This window comes from Dunckerocampus dactyliophorus, chromosome 11, assembly GCF_027744805.1.
Source record: "Dunckerocampus dactyliophorus isolate RoL2022-P2 chromosome 11, RoL_Ddac_1.1, whole genome shotgun sequence".
Lineage (NCBI taxonomy): Eukaryota > Metazoa > Chordata > Actinopteri > Syngnathiformes > Syngnathidae > Dunckerocampus > Dunckerocampus dactyliophorus.
In genome coordinates, this window is record NC_072829.1 from 1,502,066 (window position 1) to 1,529,220 (window position 27,155).

The following is a 27,155-nucleotide window of genomic DNA, read 5'->3' on the forward strand; positions in this document are numbered from 1 at the left end:
CAAATAGTACGTATTTTTTTGCCCAAATTCAGCATTTTCAAGCATAAAAGTGGCGAAATTAACTAAAATACAAATATAAGCCATTGAAACCGCCATTCATCTTGTGAATGTAGTGTTCTACATTGGTCACTAGGTGTCAGTAACTGTTTGGCAAGACAAGCAATTTGCTAAGCATTCTCCATTCACAGGCGCTAATCTTAGTTTGGACTGCTAACCGCTCTGCTGCTAAACATGGCCGGCACAGACAATGCTATTATTAGTTAGCCTGCTAATAATGAACACAAAATATATAATTTCGGATGCTGAGCTCTTCATATAGCTGTGTAAAGCAAAAAACGTAATCTAATTGATGTTTGTATAATTGTGTACTCTGTTTCTGAGCTGGATGCTAAGCTAGCTGTCTGTTAGCTCATTCTTTCATTGACAGGTGCTGATGTTAGCTCGGACCGCTAACCGCTCTGCTTGTGAACTTTACTGACATAAAGCATTTTTTCACACCTTAAACACTGATTTGTGAATTAGTATGTGTTGTTTCTTTGTTGTTTTTTTTTTTTTTTTACACAAAGTGGCTTAAATAAAGCCAAGCTAGCAGTTTTGCCCTCTTTTATTTGAATGCTGAGCTAACTGGTATTTAGCTGTCACTTAACTTCTGCCTCCATTTACAAAATGGACACTTGAGGGTTGTTTTTATTTATGTCTTTATTTTTAGAGTCAATTAAAATATGTGTGCCCGCTTTGGTAAGGGAGTGAAATGGCTCTTATCCACAAAGTCACACCCCCTCTCCTTCCACGCACACACACACGCCGTGCTTTGCTTCCCTCTAGCCCCGCCTCCAGCTCTCCTTCTCCGGCTGCGTGGCTCAGTCAGAGCTCCTCACGATGATGATGGAGCTCCATCTCTCAACAGGTCTGGAGTCCACTTATTCCACTCTAAAGCTACCACAAGGACCTTCTTTCATACGTCTTGCAGTCTTATAAGGTCATCTAGACTTTTTTAAATTGAAATGTTTATGTGAGGGGGGCACTGGTCATGGTTTTATAGCATAAATCAACACTTCTCCTATAGAGGGGGAACAGGAGGACTTTCTTTGGGGACATTCAAGGTTTATTTGGACTCGGCTATGTGGCTCCGTTGGCCACACCGGTATGTGATCTGTCTGGGTTCTCCTTGGCGGACTTGCGACATGGGCTGAGGCGTGCTGGTCGTGGTTGTTTCCAGAAGGATGGACAATGGAGGCTGATAGAAGACTTCATTGTTTGGACAAACTGTAAAGATTGTTCTAGAAGTGCGCGCGTGCTGGTGCTAGCGTAACGATATACACAGTAGCACTCGCGTATAAGTTGATACTTTCGCTTTTCTAACACTGGATTTTCTTTCAAACGTGTGTGATCAACATTTTAGGGCTAAATGCTACTTTTTGACGGTTTCCTGATGAGGTGTATAATTGTTGGTTATACTTGACGAGCGTGTGGGTGGTTTAGCATAGCCTGATATCAGCCTGCTTTTAAATTTACTTTTGGGATTTTGCCACTTAAACTCTCTGACGCACGCTTTGGCTTTAGTTAAAAAGTTTCCCCCAGGAGGGTTTTTTCCCCACAGTTGGACTACCAGGGACAAGTATCCATCCCTACGTGGACAATGTGGCTGTCTCGCCTCGCCTTGCTGCTCCTCCTCCGACTGTCCGTCGCGCTGGTCAAGGGCATCAACACTTGTCAATTCATCAACCTGGACGAGCAGAAGTCCCGGCGCATCGAGGCGGTGCGCGGACAGATCCTGAGCAAGCTGCGCATCCAGAGTCCCCCAGACGACGACGACGAGGTACCGGTGAGCGGCGCGGTGCCGCCGGAGGTCATGTTGCTCTACAACAGCACCCGGGAGCTGCTGAAGGAGCGCGCCCGCATCGGAGAGTCTGCGTGCGAGCGAGAGAGCAGCGAGGAGGACTACTATGCTAAAGAGGTGCAGAGGATCGACATGCTGCCCCCCACGCAAACAAGTGAGTCCTGTCATAATGTGGACTGATTGTTTTCTCGACACATTTATATCATGCACAGTCGGTTTTCCTGCTCACGTTTGCAACCACTTGTTGCTAGGCAGAATTCGGCGAGCGCCACCATGAAGCTAAATGTACAGCAACAAGTGTCCCTTAAGGGTGCCAAACCTGAAAAAAAAATCAACCATCTCCCTCACTTGTTTGCCTCACTTTTGAGCGACAAATGGTGCCTTTTGGAGTTCTGTGTTTTCATGGCTTCCTGATGGAAAAACCTCCTTCGGCATGGACATGATATCCCCGGTACGACCGGGTATTAGGGCCACACGGGGGAAAAAATCGGAGAAGTCATAAATTTACAAGAAAAAAAGTCATACATTTACAAGAAAAAAGTCGTAATATTACCATTGCCCAAGGCCAAAGGTCACATAAGGCCCCCCTTTTCATAGCTGTCTCAAGCGATGCCTGTTATGACGGAGTATCAATATAATCTGAGATTTCGAGAAAAAAAGTCGTAAATGTACGAGAAAACTTGTAATACTACGAGAATAATGTCCTGCATTTACGAGAAAAAACTGGTCACGTCATATTTCACACATTGCCTTAGACAGCTATGAAAAGGGGGACCTTATGTGACCTTTGGCCTTGGGCAAGTGGAGGGGGCGGGGTAAGGAAGGCGGAAGTGAGACATGCTAATCTGTTTGTGCTCAACTGCTGTGTTTTGCTGCCACGTTATAAATAAAACCACTTTTTACGACTTTTTTCTCGTGAATTTATGTTTTTTTTCTTGTAAATTTACAACTTTATTCTCGTAAATGTACAACTTTTTTCTCGTAATATTATGACTTTTTTGATCGAAAATTTACGACTTTTTTCTCGTAAATGTACAACTTTTTTCTCCTAATATTACGACTTTATTCTCGTAAATTTACAACTTTTTTGTCATAACATTCCGACTTTTTTTCTTGGAAATTTAGGACTTTTTTCTCATAAATGTACAACTTTTTTCTCGTAAATTTCCGACTTTTTTCATGTAAATTTACAACTTTATTCTCATAAATGTACAACTTTTTTCTTGTAATATTACGACTTTTTTTTATCGATTACAACTTTTTTCTCTTAAATTTACGACTTTATTCTCGAATCTCAGATTTTTATTCCAATGTGGCCCCAATACTCCGTCGCACCCTAGCTAGTAGTGATGCGCGAATCGATACTGAAATATCGATGCCCCCGATATCAGTGCTTCATGCCCTGAAATTGATTCTCAAATGAAAATATGGATACTTTCGATACTTCAGTCATTTGAGGTAATGTTTGTCTGAAACATTTGTCTGCTGAAACATTGGCTGATCGTAAACAGAGCCGTGTGTGAATTGTGAATAAAGTTTTTAGAATGTCATGAGAATAAAGTCAAAATATGATGGGAATAAAGTCATAATTACAAGGAAAAAAATTACAAGAAGAAAGTTAAAAAAGACAGCAGAAATGGGGGAAAAACGAATTGCATGAGTATGAAGTCAAAATATTAAGAGCTAAAAAGTCAATTTTATGACAATGAACTTGTAATATTATGAGGACAAAGTCATTTTAGGAGCATTGAGCTGAAATATTAAAGGAAAAAATGTGTTATTCTCTGAAAGTTGTACAATTATGAGAAACAAACAAAACAAAGTTGTAATTTTTGGAAGATTACGTTAGGGGAAAAGTTATAATATTATGGGAATAAAGTCAAAATATTAAAAAGAAAAGTTACAAAGATTATTTAAGAAGAAAGTGGAAATATTTGGGGAAAAAAACAATGGCAAAAACGGGGCAAAAAAGAGCAAAGACGATAAGTCGGTGCTCCAATGTACAATTTGGAAACATCTGTTTGAATTGTGTGTATTGCTAAGGTGAAAACATCGTGTGTTCTTCCCTATAAAGACCTTTAGGATGGGAAGTGGCGGACTGTGCATGTGCTTTCTCCAGACATCACGTCATGGACGTGGATGGTGGAAGCACTATTCACATGCCACTAAATGTTAGGGTATGAATGAAAGAAACACACATTGGCAAAGGATGGGATACACTTGTTACGTAACCTTGCAATCCGTCGCAACAATGCCTCGAGGCTGCACTCATTGACTTACTTTATCCAAACCTTCCATTTGTTTTACAGACCTGCCAGACCGCCGCTAATTATGTGTGACACAATATTGTACTGTTGTTTAGGAAGTCACCCTTCTTGTGCTCATTCCGCAGACGCAGTGCAGACGCTGCCGCTCAACCCGTATTACCGAACCGTCCTGTTTGACGTCAGCAGCGTGGATTTGACAAACAGCACCCTGGTCAAAGCCGAGTTCAGGATCTTCCGAGCCCCCAACCCGCAGGCCCGGGCCTCCGAGCAAAGAGTGGAGATCTATCAGGTATGGGATTACAAATTGTCGTTCCAATTTCGTTGCTTCACTCTATCACGGTTTTTCACAAATATATTCATAAATCATGCAGGTTCGTGGTTGAATACGGCCTATTATTAGTCAACAATATGCATATTTAAGCAAATTTGATGTACTTTTTTATAAAAATGGCTAAATGAACTAAAATGTAAATATGATATATACAGTTGTCCCGTGTTTGACCGGGATAAGTGAATTTCCGTGAAGTAGGATTCACGATTAACAAATGGAATATTTTCATAGTTACGGCATGGAAAAGCTGCTTATGATCTTCTAAATCCGTGTTTTAACATTATTAGAGCCATATTAGACATAAATAAGATAACATGGACTCACACGGTAGCAGTTCCTTGTTGTTTGTTTTGGACAGCCTACTTCCAGCATACTTCCGCCATCAACGTATTGTAATGACATAGTAAGCGTAAATAACACAAGTTATAAATAAAACTCCTGCTAGAGCAATGTCACAGTAAATGCGTTCCCCAGGGAACCTTAGTGACGAGTCTCGTGCCTGTCTCACGGAACACTGGCCACTAGGTGTCAGTAATAGTCGGAGACAAGCACCAGACTCGATCGGCAGAACAACAGGCTTTTATTGCAGATTTAAATGATGTCACATCAGCCACAATAATAATAACATCATAATCATGATCATAATGTTGGGCCCATAACCCCGACAAGCTAAAACTTGTGAAAACAAACCTCCGACATCACTTCCTGTCCGCCTCTCATTCTGCTCCTCTGGTAGCGCTGGAACACATTTAGTGTGACACCACATGAGCACGAGTCTTATTTACATCTTAAATGGCTTACTTTCTCCTATTATGTCTACTACAGGGCTGTGCAAACTTTTTCCACCAAAGGCTGCATATGGAAAACGGAAAGGCTGCGGGGGCCACGTTTACATTTTTTAAACCAACCCATGTCGACATGCAGAGACGTTTGCAAAGAAAAAACAGCCTGCATCTCTTAACTTCGTCTTATTAGTATGAACTTGTTCTGCTTACATTTACAAATATTTCAACTTTTTTGTTGTACATTTTTTGTAATATGACATTATTCTCATAATATTTTGACTTCATTATTGTAATAGAACTTTTTCCCAATATTGCAACAATTGCAAATTATTCTTTGTTTCTCATATTAGGTCTTTTTTTCCTTTAATTTTCAACTTACCGCTATTTTTTCTTGCTGTATTATGATTTCACTCTCAAAGGAAAAGTGCACTTTTTTGGATTTTTGCCCATCATCCACAATCCTTATGTCAGACATGAACACACACTTTCTCTTTTCTTTGTGTTCTAAAGATATAAACAGATATAAACAAAAGAGACAGCTAAGAACACAAGTAATGGGACGCACCTATTCCGCCTATAAAGCCGTCTGAAAAAGCCTCCTAAAACCATCAACAGTGCTGCATTTGCATAATTTCACCTGCATATTATCCAAGCTACGACAACATTGTTATTGTAGGTGCTAACACCCAAGAACTACTTTACGGGCGTAGTGACACCTTGCCACGCCACACCGGCCAGCTACTAGCAGGCTAGCAACTAGCTTCATCACACACTTGCTCACAATACCTCAGACGACCAGTGAAAGGTAACGCTACATATTGGAGCTGCTGCCACTGCTGCAGTGTTTTTGATGCTAGGTGTAGCGTTCCTTTCTATGTTGCTATGTGAAATCAATGAAGAAAGTTCCCCTAATGCTTAAAATGAGCAAAATAGTGTAAGTATTCCATGTTATCATGAATGTGCCTGTTACTACATGCTCACAGCATGGATAGAAAACCAGAAAACCTTGTTGGAGCTCCTTGGAGGTCCTTTAATAGCGGGCCTTCTAGGCGGGTTAGGTGTGGATTAATTAGCTGTCTGTTTGACCTGTTTTTATATCTTTAGAACGCATAGAACAGAGAAAGACGTGTGTTCGTGTCTCACTAAGGATTGTAGATGATGGGCAAAATTCCCCAAATTTTTTGCTCTTCTTGTAAAATGACTGCCCTTTTTTCCATTTTAGCTGTTGTATTTTTCTTGTTTAAATGTATTTTTAGAGTGCTGAGGGCCAATGAAAAAACAGCCATGGGCAGTAAATGGCCATGAGTCTACTATATTGAGTAATAGCTGTGTAAAGGTGACTATAGGTGTGCTAGTTCATGTCTCGAGGGCTCTAATAATGTTAAAAAAGTATTTAGAATATCGGAAACAGGTTTTCTATACCCTAAGTATGAAAATATTTCATTTATAAAGAAGGAATCCTACTTTGCGGAAATCCACTGGAACTAATGAACCGCCATAAAGTGTAAGGTTGACACCAAAACCACGCCATGAAATAATAAGCAGTCAGCTTCTATAGAGCTTTAAAAAAATAATAAAATCAGGTATTCAGCTTGTCAGAATTTGTCAACAATCTCTAGATAGACTGTGAGAATTATTTTGTGGCTCCAAGGAAATATTTCACACCTCCGACAGAAATCCCAGGATTGTGAGTCACCTTCATTTACATGCCTTATGTTCCCTTCCCCTCCTCCTTTTTTATTTTTACTTTATGACCTTACACGGTTAGACTGTTATTTAGCTGCTATGCATAAATGAGCCTCCTTCGCCGCAGTGGAAACGAGCACTCGCAGAGAGCGCCGACCTCTGCCAAGGCCAAACACTTGACAAAAGTGCTAGAAAAACAATCCAGGACCTTTCTTCCTTCCCACCACGCCACATCCTTTTATGGACACAGGAAGTCGTTTTTCAGTAATCCTGCGCATAAACAAACAGTACACTTAGTACACTTGTGGGACATCATGGTTGACATCTGATTTGTTTGTGTTGACGAAATGATGGAAACATGTTTCATGTCTTTATTATCAACAAGGAACATTTTAACATTCTGAACTTTTGTACATCCAAGTGTACAAATGAATGATTAGTCAGCAGATACTCACTGAGATGAAAAGTGACAACCTCTTTGCACTTAGTCATAAAAGTAGAGATGCACCATACTGTATCTTTTTTCCAACCGATACCAATAACTTTCTGCTTCTCAAGGCCGATATGATACAGATAACCCATGATTGTCCTAATGAAATATGATGACATTACTACTACCACATCACTACCATAGAGGGGGAGGAGCCACCTGCTGTGGCCCAGCAAGGTGCACTGTATTCGGGCACACGCCCCGAGCAGCCGGTGTGACACCACGAAGGTCTCTGGCAAACCTTTTGTACTTTTTTTTTGGGCGTTTCAGGTGGCTGATAAGGTTTTTTCCTCTCAGCGCGGAGCATTTGGTACAGCTAGCATGCAAAATGTCTCTGAAACAATGAATGCTTGTTTCCAAGTGAGCTCAGGGGACGCTACGACAGGCCGTTAACGTCACAGGCAGGAGAAAAAAGGAGCGCCTGATTTGCTCACCCGCACAGTACGGGTAATCTTGCCTCAATGGAGTGTTTTTTCTAAATGATCGGCTACGATAATTATCGTGCACCCCTGCCAAAAAGGTGAAAAGAAGGTGTGGTTTTCTGTCTTAACGTGTGTCCACTTTGCCTTTGTTTATGTCAGCTGCTGAAGCCAGACGAGGAGAGCACGTCCACTCAGCGTTACATAGACTCTCGCACCGTCCAGCCGCGGGCGAGGGGGTCCTGGCTCTCTGTGGACATCACAGAAACTGTCAAGGACTGGGTGTCAGATCCAGGTTGGCATCACAGTATCCTCATATTCATGTACTCTTTGCAATATTCTTATGCATACCGTATGACTCTCCCTCTCGCGTCCTGGCAGAGAATAATCTGGGCTTGAAGCTGGGCGTCCACTGTCCTTGCTGCACCTTCGTCCCCGCCACCAACAACATCGTTCCTAACAAGAGCGAGGAACTGGAGGCTCTCTTTTCGGGTTTGTTCAAGTTCTTTTCTTTCTATTGTGCACGTGTATAAAGTCATGCGAGTATGCAGTAATTACCATATTTCATCACATAGTGGCGGCTGGTGTTTATTTACTCAACTTCAGTGAGTACCAGGCATTTAGTGGAGAGGCGGCCTTTATTTGTATAGTCTGTTTTTGAAAATAATCCAGTCGTCCCTCGTTTATTGTGGTTAATTGATTGCAGACCAGACTGTGATAAGTGAACTTTCGCCAAGTAGGATTCTTTCTTTATAAATGGAATATATTTGTAGTTACAGCATAGAAAACCTGTGTACAACCTTCTAAATACGCTTTTTAACATTATTAGAGACCTCTAGACATGAAATAACACCCCTATAGTGAGCTTTAGGCTCCTGTTACCCAATATAGTAGACATATGAACAGAAATGAAGCCATATTAGACATCAGTGTAACATAATATAGACCAGGGGCCTCAAATTCATTTTCACTGTCGGCCACATTGCAATTATGGTTGCACTCCGAGGGCTGCCTGAAACTGTGAAACCATATAAATGTATAATTGATATACATATATAACAATATGATTTATTGACTTACTTACAATCAGAAATCAGAAGTCAAGGTGCCAAGCAGAAATTTAGTATCCAACTATTGTATCATTCATTTCAAATGAGGTTTCAAATCAAATAAAAATGAAAAGTCGGATTGCGTGCAGTTCAAAATTGACAGAACGATGACATTTAGCAAGAAAGATGTCTTTTGGATTTTTCAAAATTATATTCTTAAATATTTTGTCATCTAAAACAATTGAAAAATACATAATAAGTAATACAAATAATACAATTATGAAAAAGCACATTTTTAAAAAGTGTCTTTTCCATGTGCATTACTCCCAAGATTTCGCGGGCGCCATAAAATAATATGACGGTAAGAATCTGGCCCTCGGGCTTTGAGTTTGACACCTGTGATTGAGTTCCTTGTTTTTTCTGCAGTGGCGATTGTCTCATCAATGTAACATTACTGACACCTAGTGGCCAGTGTAGGATAGGACATATCACATCTTTGAATGTATCTTCTGAATGCCTTACATTTGTAATTTTCTTCACTTAGCCATTTTCATGCTTGAAAATGCCAAGAATATGTCAAAATGGATGAAATATGCAAACCTTTCGACTAATAATAGGCTGCAGTCAACCACGAAACAGAGATGATTTAATAATTCATATATTTTGGAAAACCGTGATGAGTGATGCCGCGAAATTCGCAAAGTTGAAGACTACACATTTGACATCGTGTATTTCTTATCATTTTTATTTACGCAAATATTGATACTTGAGTTGAGATACTGTAGGCTAAAGAGACTGGATGCAACCAACAAATGTAAGAACGCCAGGCGCGTACGCACACACGCACACGCACGCACACATGCACACACACAAACAAAAGCAAGTCTCAGAGAGGCGATCAAACATTAACATTCATGTTGTTGTTATGAAAGGCTATACATTCATTTAAAGCTAACATGTGTAGCTAAACTTTGCCAAATTGCCATCATTAGCTGACAACAAACGTGCATGTGTTACGTGGGGCGTGCCTTATGTACTCAAAGCAGGAAGAGGGCGTGTTCAAAGCGGGAAGCGGGCGGGATATAATGCTTTTAGCACATTTGAAGGTTGGCGCCCTCTAGGCAGCAGGGGAACCTGTTGCATACTGTACATGTATTATAACAGGTAATGTTAGCATTTTCATTATACAGTGTACTTATACACACACATACACACATATATGTACTATATATAGTATTATTATTATGTACTAAGGGAAAAAGAGTATTATTACAGTGGAGGGCACAATATGAGTATTATTATATTACATTTTGTTACCTTATTCAACATAAATTGGAGCAAAATACACACATTACCACTGCAACAATGAAGATATTCTTAAATGGATTGTTAAAGATATTTTAATATTGATTGCGTTAGATCAGTGGTGTCCAACGTGTGGCCCGGGGGCCATTTGCAGCCCACGGCTGTGTATTTTTTGGTCTTTTCTAAAAATATAATTTAACAAGAAAACTCCAAAAAAAAAAAAAAAAAACAGCAGCAAAAATGGAAAAATTACAAGAAAAAAGTAAAATAAAAATAATGTAATATGAGAAAAAATAACATTTTAGTAGCATAACATTGAAATATTAAAGAAAAAAGACCTTATTTAAAAAAAAAATCGTAATATTCTGAGAGACAAAAAAAACAGTTTAAAAAAATTAGCTTGTCGAAAAATGTATAATATTTGGATAATTAAGTCAAAAGATTATGGGAATAAAGTCAAAATTACGGAAAAAAAACAACCGAAATGTGAAAAAAAACAGCTATAATTTTACGAGAATAAGGTAAAAATATTATGAGAAAAAAAAGTTGTCGTCTAAAGAGAAAATGCAATTTTATAAGAATAAAGTTGTCATATTATGAGGAAAAATAATGTCACTTTGGATGCACAGAGATATATTGAAATATTACAATGAAAAATACACTTTTCAACATTGAGAAACCAACAAAACAAAATAAAGTTGTAATTTTGGGGAAATTAGGTTTGCGAAAAAGCTGTATCAGTCCAAATATTATGGGAATGAAGTGAAAATAAAATTGAGAAAATTGAAAAAAATTAATAAAAAAACAGGAAAAATGGGGGGAAAAGCAAAGGCAAAGTGTAAATCCACTTGAGGCTATGAAACGTGTTTGCTGCGGTTGCACAGCAAGAAGTGCGGCCGTCACGCGGCACCGTGGTGTTAAATAACAGCCATGCTGTTCCCCAGCACACTGTGACTGTTGAGCTCAACGCCCCCAAATTACGGCTCTTTGGTCCAAATTTACACTCAAGCAAAATGTTTTCTTTTTTCCACTTTTATGTCAACAAGCAATACCAATGTTTGATTCTGCTGTAAGACAAGCCAGGGGCTTGTTTTTTGTAGCCCTCCCCCACTGGCTGACTGGTGAAGCCATGTGAGAATAAACATTTCAAATAGATTGAACGTTGTGTCGCTAAGCACTCTCGCGGGCCAGTTAGCGTGCTAGCACACTGCTAAGCGAAATGACAGGATGATGAGGGGTGTTGTTAGCCTGGCAGGGGGCCATGACCTGAAATATTTGACACGTTTAAGAGACGTGATGTGAACAGATGAAATACACGGAAGCGTGTGTCAGGCTAGCCGTGTGCCGACAGCAGAGCCAAGACAGCACACCCAAGGATGTTTGTCACGGCTTCCTCAGGCGTGGACGACGAGCAGCTTCGCCACATCAAAATGCAAAGCCAGGTCAAAGGTCAGGCAGATTTCAGCACCAAGACGCCGCACCTCATCCTCACCCTGCTGCCCAGTGACAGAGTGGACAACCCGGCCAAGAGGAACCGCAAGAAGAGGGCGGCGGCCACCGACGCTGCCACCTGCTCCCGGTAGGATGCCACATACTCGCTTATGTAATCACATCCTCACTACTTGTCCCACGGTGGAAGCGGTTTTCAGGCTATTATTGTGCGGCAAGGCTAACAATAGTGTGCCAGTGTTTAGACTGCTGTGTGTTTTATTTAGTCTCGCTCACACAGTGGGGGGGGGGGACTCACATTGTCATTAAACGTTCACTTGTCATCTTCCCACCACTCGAATGTCCCCTCGCCTTCTCCTTTGTCAGCGGCTCAGAATCGGGCTGCTGCCTGCGCTCGCTCTACATCGACTTCAGACGGGACCTCAACTGGAAGTGGATCCATGAGCCCAAAGGCTACAAGGCCAACTTCTGTGCCGGCAACTGTCCTTACCTCTGGAGCGCCAACAACCACTACAACATGGTGGGCTTCCCTCTACACACCACCAAGTGTAGATCACGTTGCTTTTTTTTGCACTTTATGCACTTTTTAAATGAATCTTTTTATTATTAAGGGAGAAAAATCCAAAGCTACATGGCCATGTGTGAAAAGGTGATCGCCCCCTAAAGCTAATATGTGGTTGGGCCCCCCTTAGCAGCAACAACTGATAACTTGCAATGAGTCTCTTCCAGCGCTGGGGAGGAATTTAGCAGAATTGTTGTCATTCAGCCACATTGGAGGCTTTTCCTTTTTAAGGTCATGCCACAGCATCTCAATAGGATTCAGGTCAGGACTTGGACTAGACCACTCCAAAGTCTTCAGCCATTCAGAGGTGGACTTGCTGGTGTGGTTTGGATCATTGTCCTGCTGCAGAACCTAAGTTGCTTTCAGCTTGAGGTCACCAACATTCTCCTTCAGCACAATTCATGCTTGGCCGGCCCCTCCTGGGAAGGTTCACCACTGGTCCATGTTTTGGCTATTTGTGGATAATGGCTCTCACTGTGGTTGGCTGGAGTCCCAAAGCTTTAGAAATGGCTTTATAACCTTTTCCACACTGATAGATCTCAATTCATCTCAGTTAAGTTATGTTTTAACGGGGGGGCAATCATGTTTTCACACAGGGCCACGTAGCTTTGGATTGTTTTCTCCCTTAATGATAAAAAGTTTCATTTAAAAACTGCATTCAATGTTGAGTTGTGTTGTCATTGACGAATATTTAAGTTTGTTTGATGATCTGAGACATTTAAGTGTGACAATAATGCGAAAAAAAGAAATCAGGAACGGGGGGTAAACACTGTACATGTGTTGCTTTACAAAATATCAAAGTGGCAAAGTTGCATCCTTTCATTTTTCGCTTTGTGGCCTTTGTTGGAAAAGGCTTTGGACGCGCCTGCGTTAGACAACAGTGTGTGTTGAGTCACTTTCAGGTAGCTATACAAGCTGTACACTGACTACTCTACAGTGTAACCCAGTCAACTTTGTCCCCAAAGAAGCCAAGAGAAGGTCAAACTATGACCAACAGCTGTCAGTGTGCTAAAATAAGCAAGAATCACACTTGAAAGACCTCAGGAGGAGGAATAAAAAAAGGATTTCGGTCAAGCTGACATAAAAACACCAAAGTGCTCTTTTCTTTTTTGTGTCAGATCCTGCCGCTGTACAACAAACTCAACCCCGAAGCCTCGGCCTCGCCCTGCTGCGTCCCCCAGGACCTGGAGCCCCTCACCATCATGTACTTCATCGGGCGCTCCCCCCGCGTGGAGCAGCTCTCCAACATGGTGGTGAAATCCTGCAAGTGTCGCTGACGGGGAGGACTTCCTCTCTCGCTCCACTTCCTGTTTGCCGTTGGATGCTGTAAATAAGTCGACATAGTCGAACCTCTGCGGGACTTGTATCATTCACACATTGTGTGCGCTGCGTTACGTGATGTTTGCCTTGGACTGTTGGTGACATGAAGAAAGAGGAGCTTGTGTTCCACACTGCCAGCTCCCTGTGGTCCCCAAAGTCTGCCCGCCCGGCGTAAACAGGATGTGAAAGGTTTCCAGACACCGGGCCGGGCCGGGCCGCTCACCAAAGGCTTCCATTTAAAAACGTGTCTCCTCCTCCTCCTTCTGGCATTTGTGGCGGGAGGAGAGGCGTGGGGATGCATGATCGGACTCAATTTGTCTCATCCCAATGATGTCCTCTTTTGGTTTCTTTAATTCATTATCTCGTCAAAGTGTCCACTCATCGTTTTCTTCTCTTCTGGCAAAACGCTGGAGAAAAAGTCTAAATGCTGGAAATAAAAGAAAAACATCCACAGGGTTCGTTTTTAAATATAGACGCTGGTATGCCAGTGGTTTCTCTCCCTCTGTGTGTGTGTGCGCGTGTGTGTGTGTGTGTGCGTGTGCATGCGTGTGTGGTGAGGTCATGCGTGATGCGACTCCCGATGTTTGCTGCAGCGTCCAGTCATGGAAGTATGAAGTGGTGGTCAAGCAGCGTTTAGTAAAGTTATGCAACAGGAAACACTGCTGTCCATTAAAGAGACATATCCGCTTCGCTCAACCTCACCGCTAAAAATACGCCTTCAACAAAAATTACATAAAGGAGCAAGGTTGGGTTTTTTTTCCAAGCAACCGAAATATCACATTGTTCACTTATTACTGACATTATTCAAGTCATCACTGATTGTGAAACAGCAGAGCACTCCTGTCATTTAGAGGATCTTTGGTTCGTGTTTTATTTGGAGGCAAAGTTCACACTGTTAAATAAAGGATCTTGGAGTAGTGTTTTCACAGTAGGTCCTTAAAAACAGCAGCGGTCTCCTGGCATAGAGAGGATCTTTGATTGTTTTTACAGTGAAAATAAACTAATAATTAATAAAACTATGGACCACATTCAACCTACAAACTTGCCTTTCCTTATTTAATAAAACTAAAATAACAAAATCCAAGTCTAACAAATTAGGATTGTAATAACATTTAAGATCAAAATACAGTTTAGAATACAGTCGTCCCTCGTTTATGGCACAAACTAGTCCTACACCCAACCGTGATAAATGAATGTCAATATAGGATTCACTGTTAATAAATGGAATATTGAAAACCTGTTTATGACTTCATAAATACAGTTTTTAACATTATTAGAGCCCTGTAGACATGAAATAACAACCCTATAGTCACCGTTACACTCCTATTATTCATTGTTTGCATCATGATGCAGGTACTCGAGACGGCTGCTAGCTAGCGAGCTAACCAGTTAACCTTTAATTTATTTCTTCTAAACTTAAGAAGCCAAAAACCTACCACTTCCACACAGGTTGGGAGGAGAACTTTTTTTCACTCCTAAATTGTCCATAGGTGTGAATGGTTGTTTGTCTATATGTGCCCTGCGATTGGCTGGCGACCAGTCCAGGGTGTACCCCCGGAGAAGCGGTATAGAAAATGGATGGATGGATCATGTGGTACATGCCATGGCTGAATTTAAGCAGTGTTAAGGTAATGTTATGTAAGCTAATGTCTCAATGTTTAGTGTCATTACCGCCACCTAGTGACCACAATACTACATATCACTTGTATTTCCTTATGTTTGGACTAATAATAGACCACAAAAGAGCTAATTTTTTTTACATTTTCAATACATTTTTTAAAAAACTGCAATATAAAGAGGGAGGGCTGGACATACATATTATTGTAGTCCAATGAAAAGCTGGATGTATCTATATTTAGTATCTTAAAACTGGATTTAAAAAAAAAGACTGTACAGTGGCACCTCGGTTAGCATCTGCCCCATTTAGCATGAAAATGTACCTCAAAATAATGCCTCTGTTTGTGTACATTTTCTGATTAGCGTACAATACGATGAGTCCAACTGTGTTCGTAAGGTTTTTTTTTTTTTTTTTTAATATCACAAACGTCCTTGTTAGCATAGCTTGCTAACACAATGGCAAACAGAACCGGAAGTCAGCTATGTCACTCGTCTATGATGTCAACACAAAACACCCTTTTTATGGTTTTACATTCATAAAACAATCCTAAATGTATACCAATGTGGAGTGAATGAACATTTAAGGTTACTTTTTAACTTCACTGAAGGCGAGAGTATTCACAAAGACAGGACGTGGCAGCGAGACACCACACGGACGCCATTTTCCTGTTTTGCCATGACTTAATTCTTGAATTCAATGCTGCTTGTCACCTTTATCAAAACGCTGGCACCTGAAACTTTATTCAACTTTATCATTGTGGTTTATTGAGGTGAGAAACAATGTTGAATTCAAGAAATAACTGCCACATCGTGTCTTCGGGAACACTCGCATCGACAATGACGTAAGTCACCTTAAATGTTCGTTTGGTTACCTTTCATTTATCATTTATATGCATTTTGGGATTGTTTTATGCATGCAAAACTATAAACACGTGTTTTTTGTTAACATTTTTGGCTTTGTGGAACGGATAAAATGGATTTACGTTCTTTCTTACGGGAAAAATTGATTGAATTAGCGTTTAGAGTCGGACCTTCTGGAACCAATTAATGATGCTAACTCAGGGTCCATCGTTTTTTTTTTTTTTAACAAATAAATAAAACCACCGCAGCAATGACAAAATTTAGAGCCATACTCATTTTTTCATGTGGATTGACATCCTTATTTGCACATTTTACTGTGTCGCACATAAAATACAACACTTAAAAAATGTTAGTATGACAATAAAAGCCTTATACGCATGTTCAGTTTACCAAAGGCCGCTTATCTCCAATTTGGAGACCACTTTGGTTGGATTTAAGGTTTCATCCAAGCTACTTGTGCAATTAAAATAGCTTAAAGACATTTCTTTCTTTTTTTTAAGCCACAGCCTCACTTTGTGTGTGTGTGTGTGTGTGTTGGGAGGGGGGTGCTTGCATTGAGCGTGCGGTGAGGTCCCGTCCCCCCACCTCCTCCCTCCCTGAGTAAACTGGGCCCAGCATCTGTTTGTCTTTTCCACTTAACTACCTCTTGCTATATCCAACCTGTACTTATCCCACTGCAGAGCGTCTCATGCTGGCTGCCGTTGGCCTTGGGAGGGACGTGCGCTCTGGACGTGGACGCAAGGCGAGGCATTGACATCCATAAAGACAAAGTAAAAAGTTATACAAGCAGCAGCGAGGAGGAGGAGGAAAAGAGACGGGCTATTGTGTGGCCTTCAAGCTGAAAGAAAAGATGCCAAAGCCACGCAAGTTCTCTTTTTAAACACTTGAGGGCGTCCTGGCGCAGAAGTCAAGACAGAACTTTATTACAGCTCATAAAATAAGACCTATTTATGCCCTAAAAAGTCATATATTTCTTCAAACTTGTAATCTGCAAGCGGAACAATCCTTCACACATTTTTACTGCTGACATTACAACAAAACAAAAATATGGTAGCGTGTTTCTTTTTTAAACGCATGAATCAACTTGTCAAAAGCTTTTCAGCCCGTGTGACTTTCTTCCTTTTCCAGGCCGCTGTCAACAAATGATAAAATACGCGGCAGCTTGAACGTGAGTGTGGCTTATTTTGACCCTGGTGGAGGGAGCGCGGCCATAATGGTCCTCCTGTTGCGTTCCCGGGCCTCCTGAGTAAGCAAGAGGCTTCGGTGGAGACCGCATGCACCCACATGTTGGGTTCAATGAGGACTTGCAGAGGTCAGCACGTCTGCAGCAAGCACAAAATGTCTGACTAAACTGACCTTTTTCCTGCTTAAAATAGTCATCTGGAGAGATGCTTTCATTTCATATTACACTCCTTCAATCATGCACATCCATGTTATTGTGCAGTGCATTTAAAGCCCACGTGATAAAAAATAATATCCATAAATTACATACTTATAAAAAACATAAAACTATTTTTTTTTTAAATTATTTATAGTAGTGGATTTTTTTCATGAAATGAAACGCTCCCTTGCAACAAAACGCTGAAATAGGCATGCCAAGCCAGCAGGTGGCGATATCACGTTGCTTTAACCACTACTCTCATCCACGACAAACGCTTGTCCTGAGAAATCGTCATTTGAATACCCTTTTCATCGAATGTGTGCGTTTAAAAAGTCTTAAAAAGTTTTAAAAATGTTAAAATTGCCACCGAGGGCCGCCATCTTTGCTTTGGATGTGACGTCGTAGGCTCGCGCACGCCCACACTGGACACGGAACTAGCTGACAAAGCGCGCGCGCACAAACACACACACACACACACACACACACACACACACACACACACACACACACACACAAAACCTTCTTAAAAACGTAAACGTTGAGGTTAGTATTTGTTATACCATTGTCGTGTAAACAGTCATATATATTTTTTGTATAAATAAATCGCCCATTTCGATTGCGGTCAGCTGCTATCCTGCTCATAACCACAAGGGGGCATACTTTCACCGACGGTGGGGTTTGTCATGCGCTAGAGAAGACTATTTATTCTTATGATACATATCATAATCGTTTTTGAATGCGTTATTTGGCCTTTCACAAAATGTAACGAGTTTTTGGCACTGTTTAAATGACACTTTTAAATAAAGGATGCAAGACTGTAACTCAATCACCATGGCAACAGTAAACCCAAAAGACGACAACATCAGGGATGTCCAAACCTTTTCCGGCGAGGGTCACATAGTGAAAAATGAAAGGAGGAACTTTGCCACTTGGATATTTGGTAAACACACATGTGCTATGATATGCTATGAAATGCTAACAAGTACCATGTTTCAAGAAAAAAGTGCAGGTGAAAAAGCCCATTAATGGCATCAACTTCACTCTTTGCTCTTTTTCCCCCCGTTTTGCTTTCTTTCTTTGACTTTCTTCTTGATAATCTTTGTGACTTTTCATAATATTTTGACTTTATTCCCACAATATTGGAACTTTTTCCTCAACCTAATTTTCCAAAAATTACAATTTGACGTTGTTTTGTTTGTTTCTCATATTACGACTTAAAAAAATCAAACAAAACAAAAGTTATAATATTAAGACCTTTTAAAAAATAACATTTTTTCTTTAATATTTCAAATCTATGCAACATTTTTCCTTCTTTTCTCTCTTTTTTTCTCATTAAAATACTATTTTCTCTTAATATTTTCCATTTTTCTCATAACATGAATACGTTTTCCTGCTTTATTCGTTTGTTGGTCTTTCTTTAATATTTCCTCTTCATGCAATAAAATGATGTTATTTTCTCTCATAATATTACAACATTCTTTTTCTCTTTTTCTCATTAGATTACAACTTTTTACTCTTTTAAACTTTATTCTTATAAAATTACTGTTAGTTTTTTTTTCATTTTTTCTGTTTTAATTTTCCAAATGTTTCAACTTTCTTCTTGTAATTATGACTTTATTCTCCTAACTTTATTATTACCTTTTTCCGCAACCATATTTTCCAAAAATTACAACTTTTAGTTTTGTTTGTTTTTCGCAATATTACAACAAAAAAATGTCTCTCTTTAATATTTCAACTTGAAGTAACTAAAATGATGTTATTTTCCCTCATAATATTACATTCTTGTAAAATTACAACTTTTTTCTCTTATATTTTCACTTTATTCTTGTAAAATTACTATTGTTTTTTTCCATTTTTGCAGTTTTTTGGTTTCACGTCCTTGTTAAATCATATTTAACAAATGGCCCCCGGGCTGCACTTTGGACACCCCTGGATGACGTGATGATCCATACATTCATTTTCTAAACCGCTTGTCCTCATCAGGGTCACGGGTGAGCTGGAGCCTATCCCAGCTGAGGCAGGGTCCACCTGGCCCGCCTGAAGCCACCGTGCGTGTTATTGAGATGTGCGAAATGTTCCAACAGAGATGGGAGCCAGGATCTCCTGACCGTGAGGCAAACATGCAAACCATGAAACGGTGCGTTTTCAAGCATTCACACGTTGTAAAAAATAAGAATAAATTGTCCCTGCAGGCTGTCAGAGTGTGGGAAGCGAGTCTGTGTGGTTCTCTGAGCGAGTCAGGTCTGACAGAGACGAGTCAGGAGGCGGCGTAGGCGGGTCGGAGGGAGGCTGCGTGTCGCTGCTGGGCCTCCTCACCTGAAGGGGGCTCCACTTGTGCGTCAGGTGCCTCCTCACGCTTCTCTTCTTGGTCTTACGTGGTCGCCTTTTCCTGTCCTCGCCGGCCGCTGGCCGGGCGTGCTCGCTCAGCGCGTCCGAGGACTCGTCAATGTACGCCAAGTTCTCCCCGAAGAAGTCCAGCAGCTGACAGGCCGCTGAAGGGTCGGCGGCGGCGGCGGCTATGTTGGGAGAGTAAGGAGGAAGAGGAGCGAGTGGGGAGGGTGAACGTTTACTTTCTTCCTTTAGTTTGTCTTGCGATGAGACTCCTCCACCTTCAACGCCACACGCTGCACGGTAGGCCCGGAACCTCCGGAGAACCGAGAAAGATGAAGATGCAGAGGAGATGTCAGACCTGGAGTCAAAAGGCGACTCTGATCCTGAGAGGGAGCCTTCCTGCATGGCCGCTTCTGGAGAGTCCAGCTCGGAGGCTGAGTGAGCGACAGGCATGGAGAAGGAGCGCATCAGCAGGTGAGGTAAGGACCGCCTCCCCACCTGCTGCCGCAAAGCAGCAGAGGGCTCGGCGGGCTTCGCTCTCGGAATGGTCCCGCCGCCTCCGACTCCAGCATTGACGACCCTCAGCCGAGGTGTGGACATCATCTTCCTCTCCAGGGAGGAGCCGAGCACCTCCAGGCGGCTCATGGAGCCGGAGAGGCCGGCCCAGTGGTTGGGAAGGTGTCCGTTCTCGGACCCCGCTCTGACCCAGTATCCCAACGTGCCCTGTGCACCGCGGCGGATGCGACGGCGCTCGCTTCGCTTCCAGCGCCGGCGTTGCAGCAGGAAGGGGTCGTTGAACTCCAGGGGGTTGGGGATGCGGAAGTCCTTGGACATGTGCTGGGTCCAGTCTGTGGCGTGGGCCCGCAACTCCTCCATCTGACACCACAAACATCAACGCCGTCAACCAGGACAGCACAAACTTCCAGTATTTACTCATTTGGTACATTTCACCACTTTAGTATGTATGACACCACCACACCGCCGCTTTTTCAACACGTGTTTGTGCACAAGTATTTCTAAGACAAAATGAATTGGTTTGCATGCAGAAGCGACTATCATCACTCAAACAGTAAAGGCCATGACACACACAGCATCACTGATGCCATGCTCTTCTTTTAAACAGCAAACTAGTTGAGAATAACTCAACAGCGCCTCCGCTGGTTGCAGCCAAGCAGCACGCTTCATTATGCCTTCATTGCTTCGCTGCAAAAACGGAAATATAAGAAAAAAATAGATATTTTTTGTGACTGAGGACATATTTTCTCACTGCGTTTGCCCAATATGTTTACCTTACGTCAGGGGTGCCCAAACTGCCGCCCGGAGGCCGTTTACGGCCCACGACTGTCTTTTTATCGGCCCTCTGCACATTCAAAATACCGTTAAACAAGAAAGCTAAAAAAAAACCCCAGCAAAAATGGAAAAAATTTAAGTAATTTTGACAAAATAGGAAGAGAGAAATAGCATAAAGTTGAAATATTAAAGACAAAAAAATGCAAATGTAGGACTCAAAAAAAGCTGAATATTATGACAAACAAACAAAACAAAGGAAAAAAAAAGAAAATTAGGCTTGGTAAAAGTTATAATTTTATCATGTGAAATTCAAAACATTAGCAGAATAAAAACATAATAATACAATAAAATGGTTTGTTGAAGTAGTTATGTAAATAAAAAGGAATACAGTGGCAAGCAAAAAAGTGTAACATGAGGAGAAAAGGTTCAACCTAGTTCATCCAAGATTACCCGTACTGTGCAGATGAGCAAATCAAGCGCTCCTTTTTTCTGCGTTGCTCAGACACAGTGCCTTATGGGAAAATTTTAAAATGTTTTTTTAAAAATGTATTTTGAAGTCGTACTGGTACATGTTTGTATATTTCTGAGGTATACCTTAGGAGCGTTAAGTTGCTGTGTGATGAATTAGTGTTAGTAAAGTGTTCTTAGTAAGATGACACAGTGAGTGGGTGCGGCTTACACACCAGAATTTACGGTACACTGAAATGAACAAAATAATGTGCCCATTGAACAAGAAAATTTGCCTTGCTACCAACATAAAAAGTGCCAATTAAGTCATTCAATACCAAAGACGTATTTATAGTTTTTTATAAACCCAAACGCCCGATCCCAAAGACCTATTTATACGTCTTTTATGTTTTTCCGCAAGAGGCAAAAGGAGGTGATGATGCAACTACACAGTAAATATGCCACCTTTCATGCAGTTTGAAGCCATATAAACAGCCACAAGGTGGCAGAAGTGCATTTGATAAGAGCTCGGCGTGGATCTTTTGCATGCAAATACACACTCGACAGCGAGGAGGAAGTGAGAGAGCGTGGATGAGTGTAGCGTGCAGAAGGTTATGCATTGTAGGAACATTTTAACACATGCATATGCACATGCACACACAGTTCAGTTCCAAATGTGAAAATTGCAAATAGTTGGTGTTATATTTGTAAAAAAAAAAATTGTTATTTTGATGGACAACAACCCCTTTTTGTTTTATGTTGGTATAGTTGTTGAGATTTTTGAGCTGTCACAAAAGCAATACATTTTTGTGTCAAAGTCAAAGTTATGCTTGAAATGTGTTTTTTCACAAAAAGCTCCCTTTTTTAGTGGGGAACTGATATTTTCCTGAAACTTACCTATGTTCTACTGCTGGTTACTAAAGAACAGAGAAAAGAAAAGACAGGAGTCTAATGTTTCTTTTGGTAGGTTCCATGTTTATATAACCGTACAACACAATGTTCTGTGTGCCTTGAAAGTCATCTAAAATGGCCGCTACTAAAGGGGTTACATTTTGTAAATGGCTAGGATTGGAAGATTTAAGGAAAACAAGTCTTGTTAGATATAAAAGAAGTATTTCTGACCTTGATTTAAAATATTTCATCTTGCAAGATTTGAGTTTATGTTCAGAGTATGAGTGGGTTCCTACCAGGTTCCCCGGTAGTGCAGTGGATGGTTTGGATGAGAAGCTAAAGCCTACATACTGATATCAGTGAGGCTGTGAGTGGGTGTGTCTCACCTCAGCACGGGTCTTCTTGGACAGCACACGCAGCCAGTTGCCAATCATGGTGAGGATGGAGGCAAAGTAGGCCAAACCAAACATGATCCATAACCACACCAGAGGTTTGAAGAAGAACCCGCCCGCATGACTCCCATCTGGACACACACACACACACACACACACACACAAATGTGACAGCAGGGTTTTATGACTTTTTACCTTTAAATAGGCAACACATTCCTTTCAGATAAATGCATGCACAGGTAGCGTGCAAACACCTGGTACGTAGTCTCCAAAGCCCACCGTGGTGAGCGTGATGACCACAAAGTACAGCGACTCCAGAAAGGACCAGTCCTCAGATTTCTGGAAGACAACAGTGGGCACGGCGAGGAAGATGAGGCACCCGATGAGGATGGAGAGGACGGCGGAGATCACTCGCACGGTGGTGGGTCGCACTTTGCGTTTCTAACACACACGCACACGCACACACAAACATAGCAGCAAACACAAGCCAACAATGAGTTTGTGTATGTGCAGCCTAGGAAGCTAGCAAGCTGTTGATTTGGATTGAAACTTGAGATCATTGGGATAAAAGGGGTCAGGGTCAAAAGTCAGTGCATGACTTTTGTCATGTGAGTTTTTGCTCACTCGTCACAAACACTTGGTGGCGGCTCGCCCGTCTGCCCTCACTCATACGTTGCCCATTACAACGCACCTGGGCCTCACCTATAAAACTGTGCGTGGAAATCTGACTTAGTCCAAAATGTGCGTACGGACAAAAATATTCTGACCTGAAAAAAAAAAAAAAACGGACGCTCACGTCACGTCACGACCTCGCCACGCCTTCAATTCGCCATAAACGGTCAACGCAAAGCGGCTCATGAATGCGACGTCCATATCTTAGGTGGAGAGCCGGAGGCCCGTAACAACATCACATTTGCAGCACACAGCAGTGGCATTACGAAGAAGATCAAGATGAGCGAGTCCGCTGTCAACCGCGTCAGTGGGACGGGGAGCACCGTGGTAGAACTAGGAAAAAAAAAAAAAAAGTGGTCGGACATCAAGGCACACGTTTCCATTTTTAGTGAGCTACATTTTTGTTTCTATATTTTTTCTAATTGACACCACATTTTAAATGAACATAAGCTTAGCAAAACATTTAAAGGTGGACGCAATGACTCAAAACGGGAATGAATTCATTGCTGTAATTCCAGACGGGTATTTTCAAAATATTGAACTTAATGATGACATTAACACCATCAAAGTATTACGAATATTAGAATTATTTTATGAGTAACTACTGTTGTGTGTTATTTCAAAGCACAACAAAAGAAAACGCCAACAAATAAAGGCTATGGTAAATAAATGTTGCTATTGATGACGTGTCTCATTTTTTTGATACATCGTCCAAAAAAATAAGGCGATAAACGGAGCACTAAGGACATATTAGCTCTGTGTCTATTTTATTTAACTGACGTTTGTTATAATGAATACTACTCCCACACATCATATTATCATGATTATAAAATAAAAGGATGAAGTATTGTTTTTCAAGCATCTTTTAGAGGGGATGCTGTACGCCGGTGCGCACTGGTGTTTATGATCAATGACGAATGATGTCCACCAGAGTCATGCCAAATAACGACACTTGCCACCAACGTTTTAAGTCGATCACGGCGTGATGTTTTCATGCAATGACGGATCAATCTTGATTGGCTTCCACTGCATGTTTATTTCTAACATATGATTTCACTTCACCTCTTCAAATGTGCGTTGCCTTTTTGCCATGTCAGAAAGTGTGTACACAAACTACAAAAATGGCGTAGCGGTGCGCATACTCTCACGTCAAGTTGTGTTTTTATAGGAACTGTACTTGGCGTGGAAAACAGCCCCGTTTTGTGCGTACGCAAGCTTTATAAGTAAGGCCCCTGGTCTTCTAGAGAATAAGAAGACGGAACAGGAGGGATCTTTGCTGCCAAAGTGACTAGTGGCTTTGCTGCTATACAGTAATCCCTCGTGTATGGCACACCCGACCGCGATAAGTGAATTTCCGCAAGGTAGGATTCAATATTAACAAATAGAATATTTTCATAGTTATGGCAGAGAAAACCTGTTTACAATCTTATAAATACGTTTTTTTTTAAACATTATTAGAGCCCTGAAGATATGAAACAACACCCCTATGGTCACCTTTTCATTTGTATTACTCAATATACTAGATATAATAAGAGAAAATGAGACATATAGACATAATAGACATAAATAAGACAACAAAGACTCACACGTTAGCAGTGTCTTGTTTTTTTGTGGACAACGTACTTCCTTGCGTATTACCACTCTTATTGCCCAATATAGCAGACAGAACAAGAGTAAATAAGTAAATGTAAGATGTAAATAAAACTCCTGGCCCAGCGGTCAGTGCTATCAACTCCCATTCCGAAGGTCCTGTTGGAGCCCAGCGCCGGGCTGGCTGAAACAAGCGGGTTACGCCTGCAGTGATCCCATAGCCTACTACTACACTTACAATGTAGTGTAAACAAAGAAGAATAGGAGCGCCAAGGTGACTATAGTGGTGTTACTTCATGTCTACAGGACTCCAAGAAACAGTAATCCCTCGTTTATCTCGTTCATAGTTAGAGCATAGAAAACTGGTTTAGAACTTTCTAAATACGGTTTTTAACATTATTAGAGCCCTGTAGACATGAAATAACACCTCATAGTCACTTTTACACTCCTATTATTCTTTGTCTACACCACATTACTCAGGCTACAGGATCGCTGCAGGGACACAAAAAAAAGACGGCGTTCACTAGCATCGCAAGCTAGCGAGATAGCTATTTAGTCTCTCCAATGTACTTAATTCTATGCTTATGAAAGTGTTTCAAACGGAGTGGGGAAGGAGGGCAAAGGAGACAAAAACTTACCACTTCCACACAGAATGAGGGCAGAACCTTTTTTCCACTCGATCTCTGCCATGGCATGTCCGTCTCAGCCATGGCATGTCCGTCTCATGGCATGGCATGTCGGCTGGGCTCTGCTGGCTCAGTAGCCAGTGTCCATGCAGTGTGAAAGGTAACGGAATTAACGTCAAGTCTCATAACATTACTGATGCCTAGTGACCACAGTACTACAAGTCTTTCAATCTTTTTGGACTAAGAATAGGCCATAGTCAACCATGAAAAAGCCATCATTTATTCATTAATGATTTGGAAAAGCACGATATAGTGAGGGAGCGATATTCGAACCGTGATATCGCGAGGGATTACTGTACTAGTATGCATAGCACTGCTCCACCCACTGGGATCACTACACTGACGATTGGTTCCTGGGCAGGGACAGACCATTCTCACCAGGAAGAGGGTCTCAATCTTGGCCACGGCCTTGCGCAGCACGGTGCCCATGTGGTCGCCCACTCCAGCCAGCAGGATGCCAAACATGGGGATGCCCACCAGGGCGTAGCACACGCAGAACAGCTGGCCGTACCACGTCCGAGGAGACAGGTTACCAAAGCCTGAGGGAGAGAGGTTAGATATTGACATATCTGGGAAAAATTGGTAGGATTTTCCAGGTTTACCTATGGTGGTAATGATGGCACCGCAGAAGAAGAAAGTCGAGGCTACATCCCATCGGGTGGTGAAGTTGGTAGAGAGGTTGCTGACCTCCAGGCCGGCTTCCACTGCAGACGCAACTCCCTGCAGGAGCAAAACATAATGTGCAACATTGGGGCACAATCTGAAATACTATCCCGAACATTTGACTTGAATGCTGCACTACATGTAAAAAAGCAAGAGTATAAAATAGACTTGCCTCAGCAGATAGCGTGTGTATGACAGGGCTATTGAACTACATTGTTATGGGGACCACATTAGCTTTTTTTTTTTCATTTTGTACACGTTTTACCACGGCAAATTCCTAATACAGACCTACAGAGAGTCATCACGTACGAAAAACAGATGTAAAACAGTTGAATATATAATGTGACATCATAAACAGGTGACAAGCCAGAGGAAAACACACACACACGTATATAGGCAAAGATAAATATTTGTTACGTTAAACATATACTGTTTAATCGTGCGTAGCAAGAAATCTGAATATTTTTCAAAGTTACTTCATTTCAGTAAGTCGTCCCTCGTTTATCGCAGTTAATTGGCTCCAGATGAGGCCTTGTTAAATGAATTTTAATAAATGAAATAAATTATTAAACTGAATATTTTCATAATTATAGCACAGAAATCCTGTTTGACATTATAAATGGATGTTTTAACATCATTAGCGCCCTGTAGACATCTAATAACACCGCTATGGTACCTTTACACTTCTATTATTCATTGTTTACACCACATTGCAACTTTTATGCTGCAGAGCCTCAAGACGGTCGCTAACTAACAAGCTAACAAGCTAGCGAGCTAACCAGTTCGCCTCAAATTTATTTCTTCTCAACTTAAGAAACCAAAACTTACCAA

The 27,155-nt window shown here is 41.4% G+C and overlaps 2 protein-coding genes across 3 annotated transcripts; one reads left to right on the plus strand and one right to left on the minus strand.

The window, feature by feature from the left end:
* Window positions 1–701: 701 nt before the first annotated feature.
* tgfb5 (transforming growth factor, beta 5) lies at window positions 702–14,741 on the plus strand. Its single transcript, XM_054791211.1, has 7 exons — window positions 702–1,994; window positions 4,233–4,396; window positions 7,981–8,113; window positions 8,200–8,310; window positions 11,571–11,751; window positions 11,988–12,141; window positions 13,302–14,741. Exons 1-7 carry the CDS (start codon window positions 1,640–1,642, stop codon window positions 13,458–13,460), a joined length of 1,257 nt encoding a protein of 418 aa, XP_054647186.1. The 5' UTR covers window positions 702–1,639; the 3' UTR covers window positions 13,461–14,741.
* kcnk4a (potassium channel, subfamily K, member 4a) lies at window positions 7,793–26,172 on the minus strand. 2 transcript variants are annotated; one of them, XM_054791210.1, is made up of 6 exons: window positions 26,040–26,172; window positions 25,614–25,726; window positions 22,968–23,154; window positions 22,708–22,844; window positions 8,170–20,569; window positions 7,793–8,068 (listed from the first exon to the last, which is right to left on the minus strand). In XM_054791210.1, exons 2-5 carry the CDS (start codon window positions 25,683–25,685, stop codon window positions 19,559–19,561), a joined length of 1,407 nt encoding a protein of 468 aa, XP_054647185.1. In that variant the 5' UTR covers window positions 25,686–25,726; window positions 26,040–26,172; the 3' UTR covers window positions 7,793–8,068; window positions 8,170–19,558. The 2 variants fall into 2 exon arrangements, with proteins under 2 accessions (XP_054647185.1, XP_054647184.1); XM_054791209.1 differs by lacking the exon at window positions 26,040–26,172 and having other exon boundaries at window positions 25,614–25,876.
* Window positions 26,173–27,155: the final 983 nt, after the last annotated feature.

Bases quoted from the DNA above. Each gene is read 5' to 3' on its own strand.
- kcnk4a (XM_054791210.1), bottom strand. From the start codon at position 25,685: ATGGCTGAGACGGACATGCCATGGCAGAGATCGAGTGGAAAAAAGGTT. The intron at 23,155-25,613 runs GTAAGTTTTTGT...CGTGTGTGTTAG, and splicing joins CCTCATTCTGTGTGGAAGTG to AAACGCAAAGTGCGACCCAC. The intron at 20,570-22,707 runs GTGAGACACACC...TTGTGGTGTCAG, and splicing joins CCAAGAAGACCCGTGCTGAG to ATGGAGGAGTTGCGGGCCCA.
- tgfb5 (XM_054791211.1), top strand. From the start codon at position 1,640: ATGTGGCTGTCTCGCCTCGCCTTGCTGCTCCTCCTCCGACTGTCCGTC. The intron at 8,114-8,199 runs GTTGGCATCACA...GCGTCCTGGCAG, and splicing joins GGACTGGGTGTCAGATCCAG to AGAATAATCTGGGCTTGAAG. The intron at 12,142-13,301 runs GTGGGCTTCCCT...TTTTTGTGTCAG, and splicing joins CCAACAACCACTACAACATG to ATCCTGCCGCTGTACAACAA.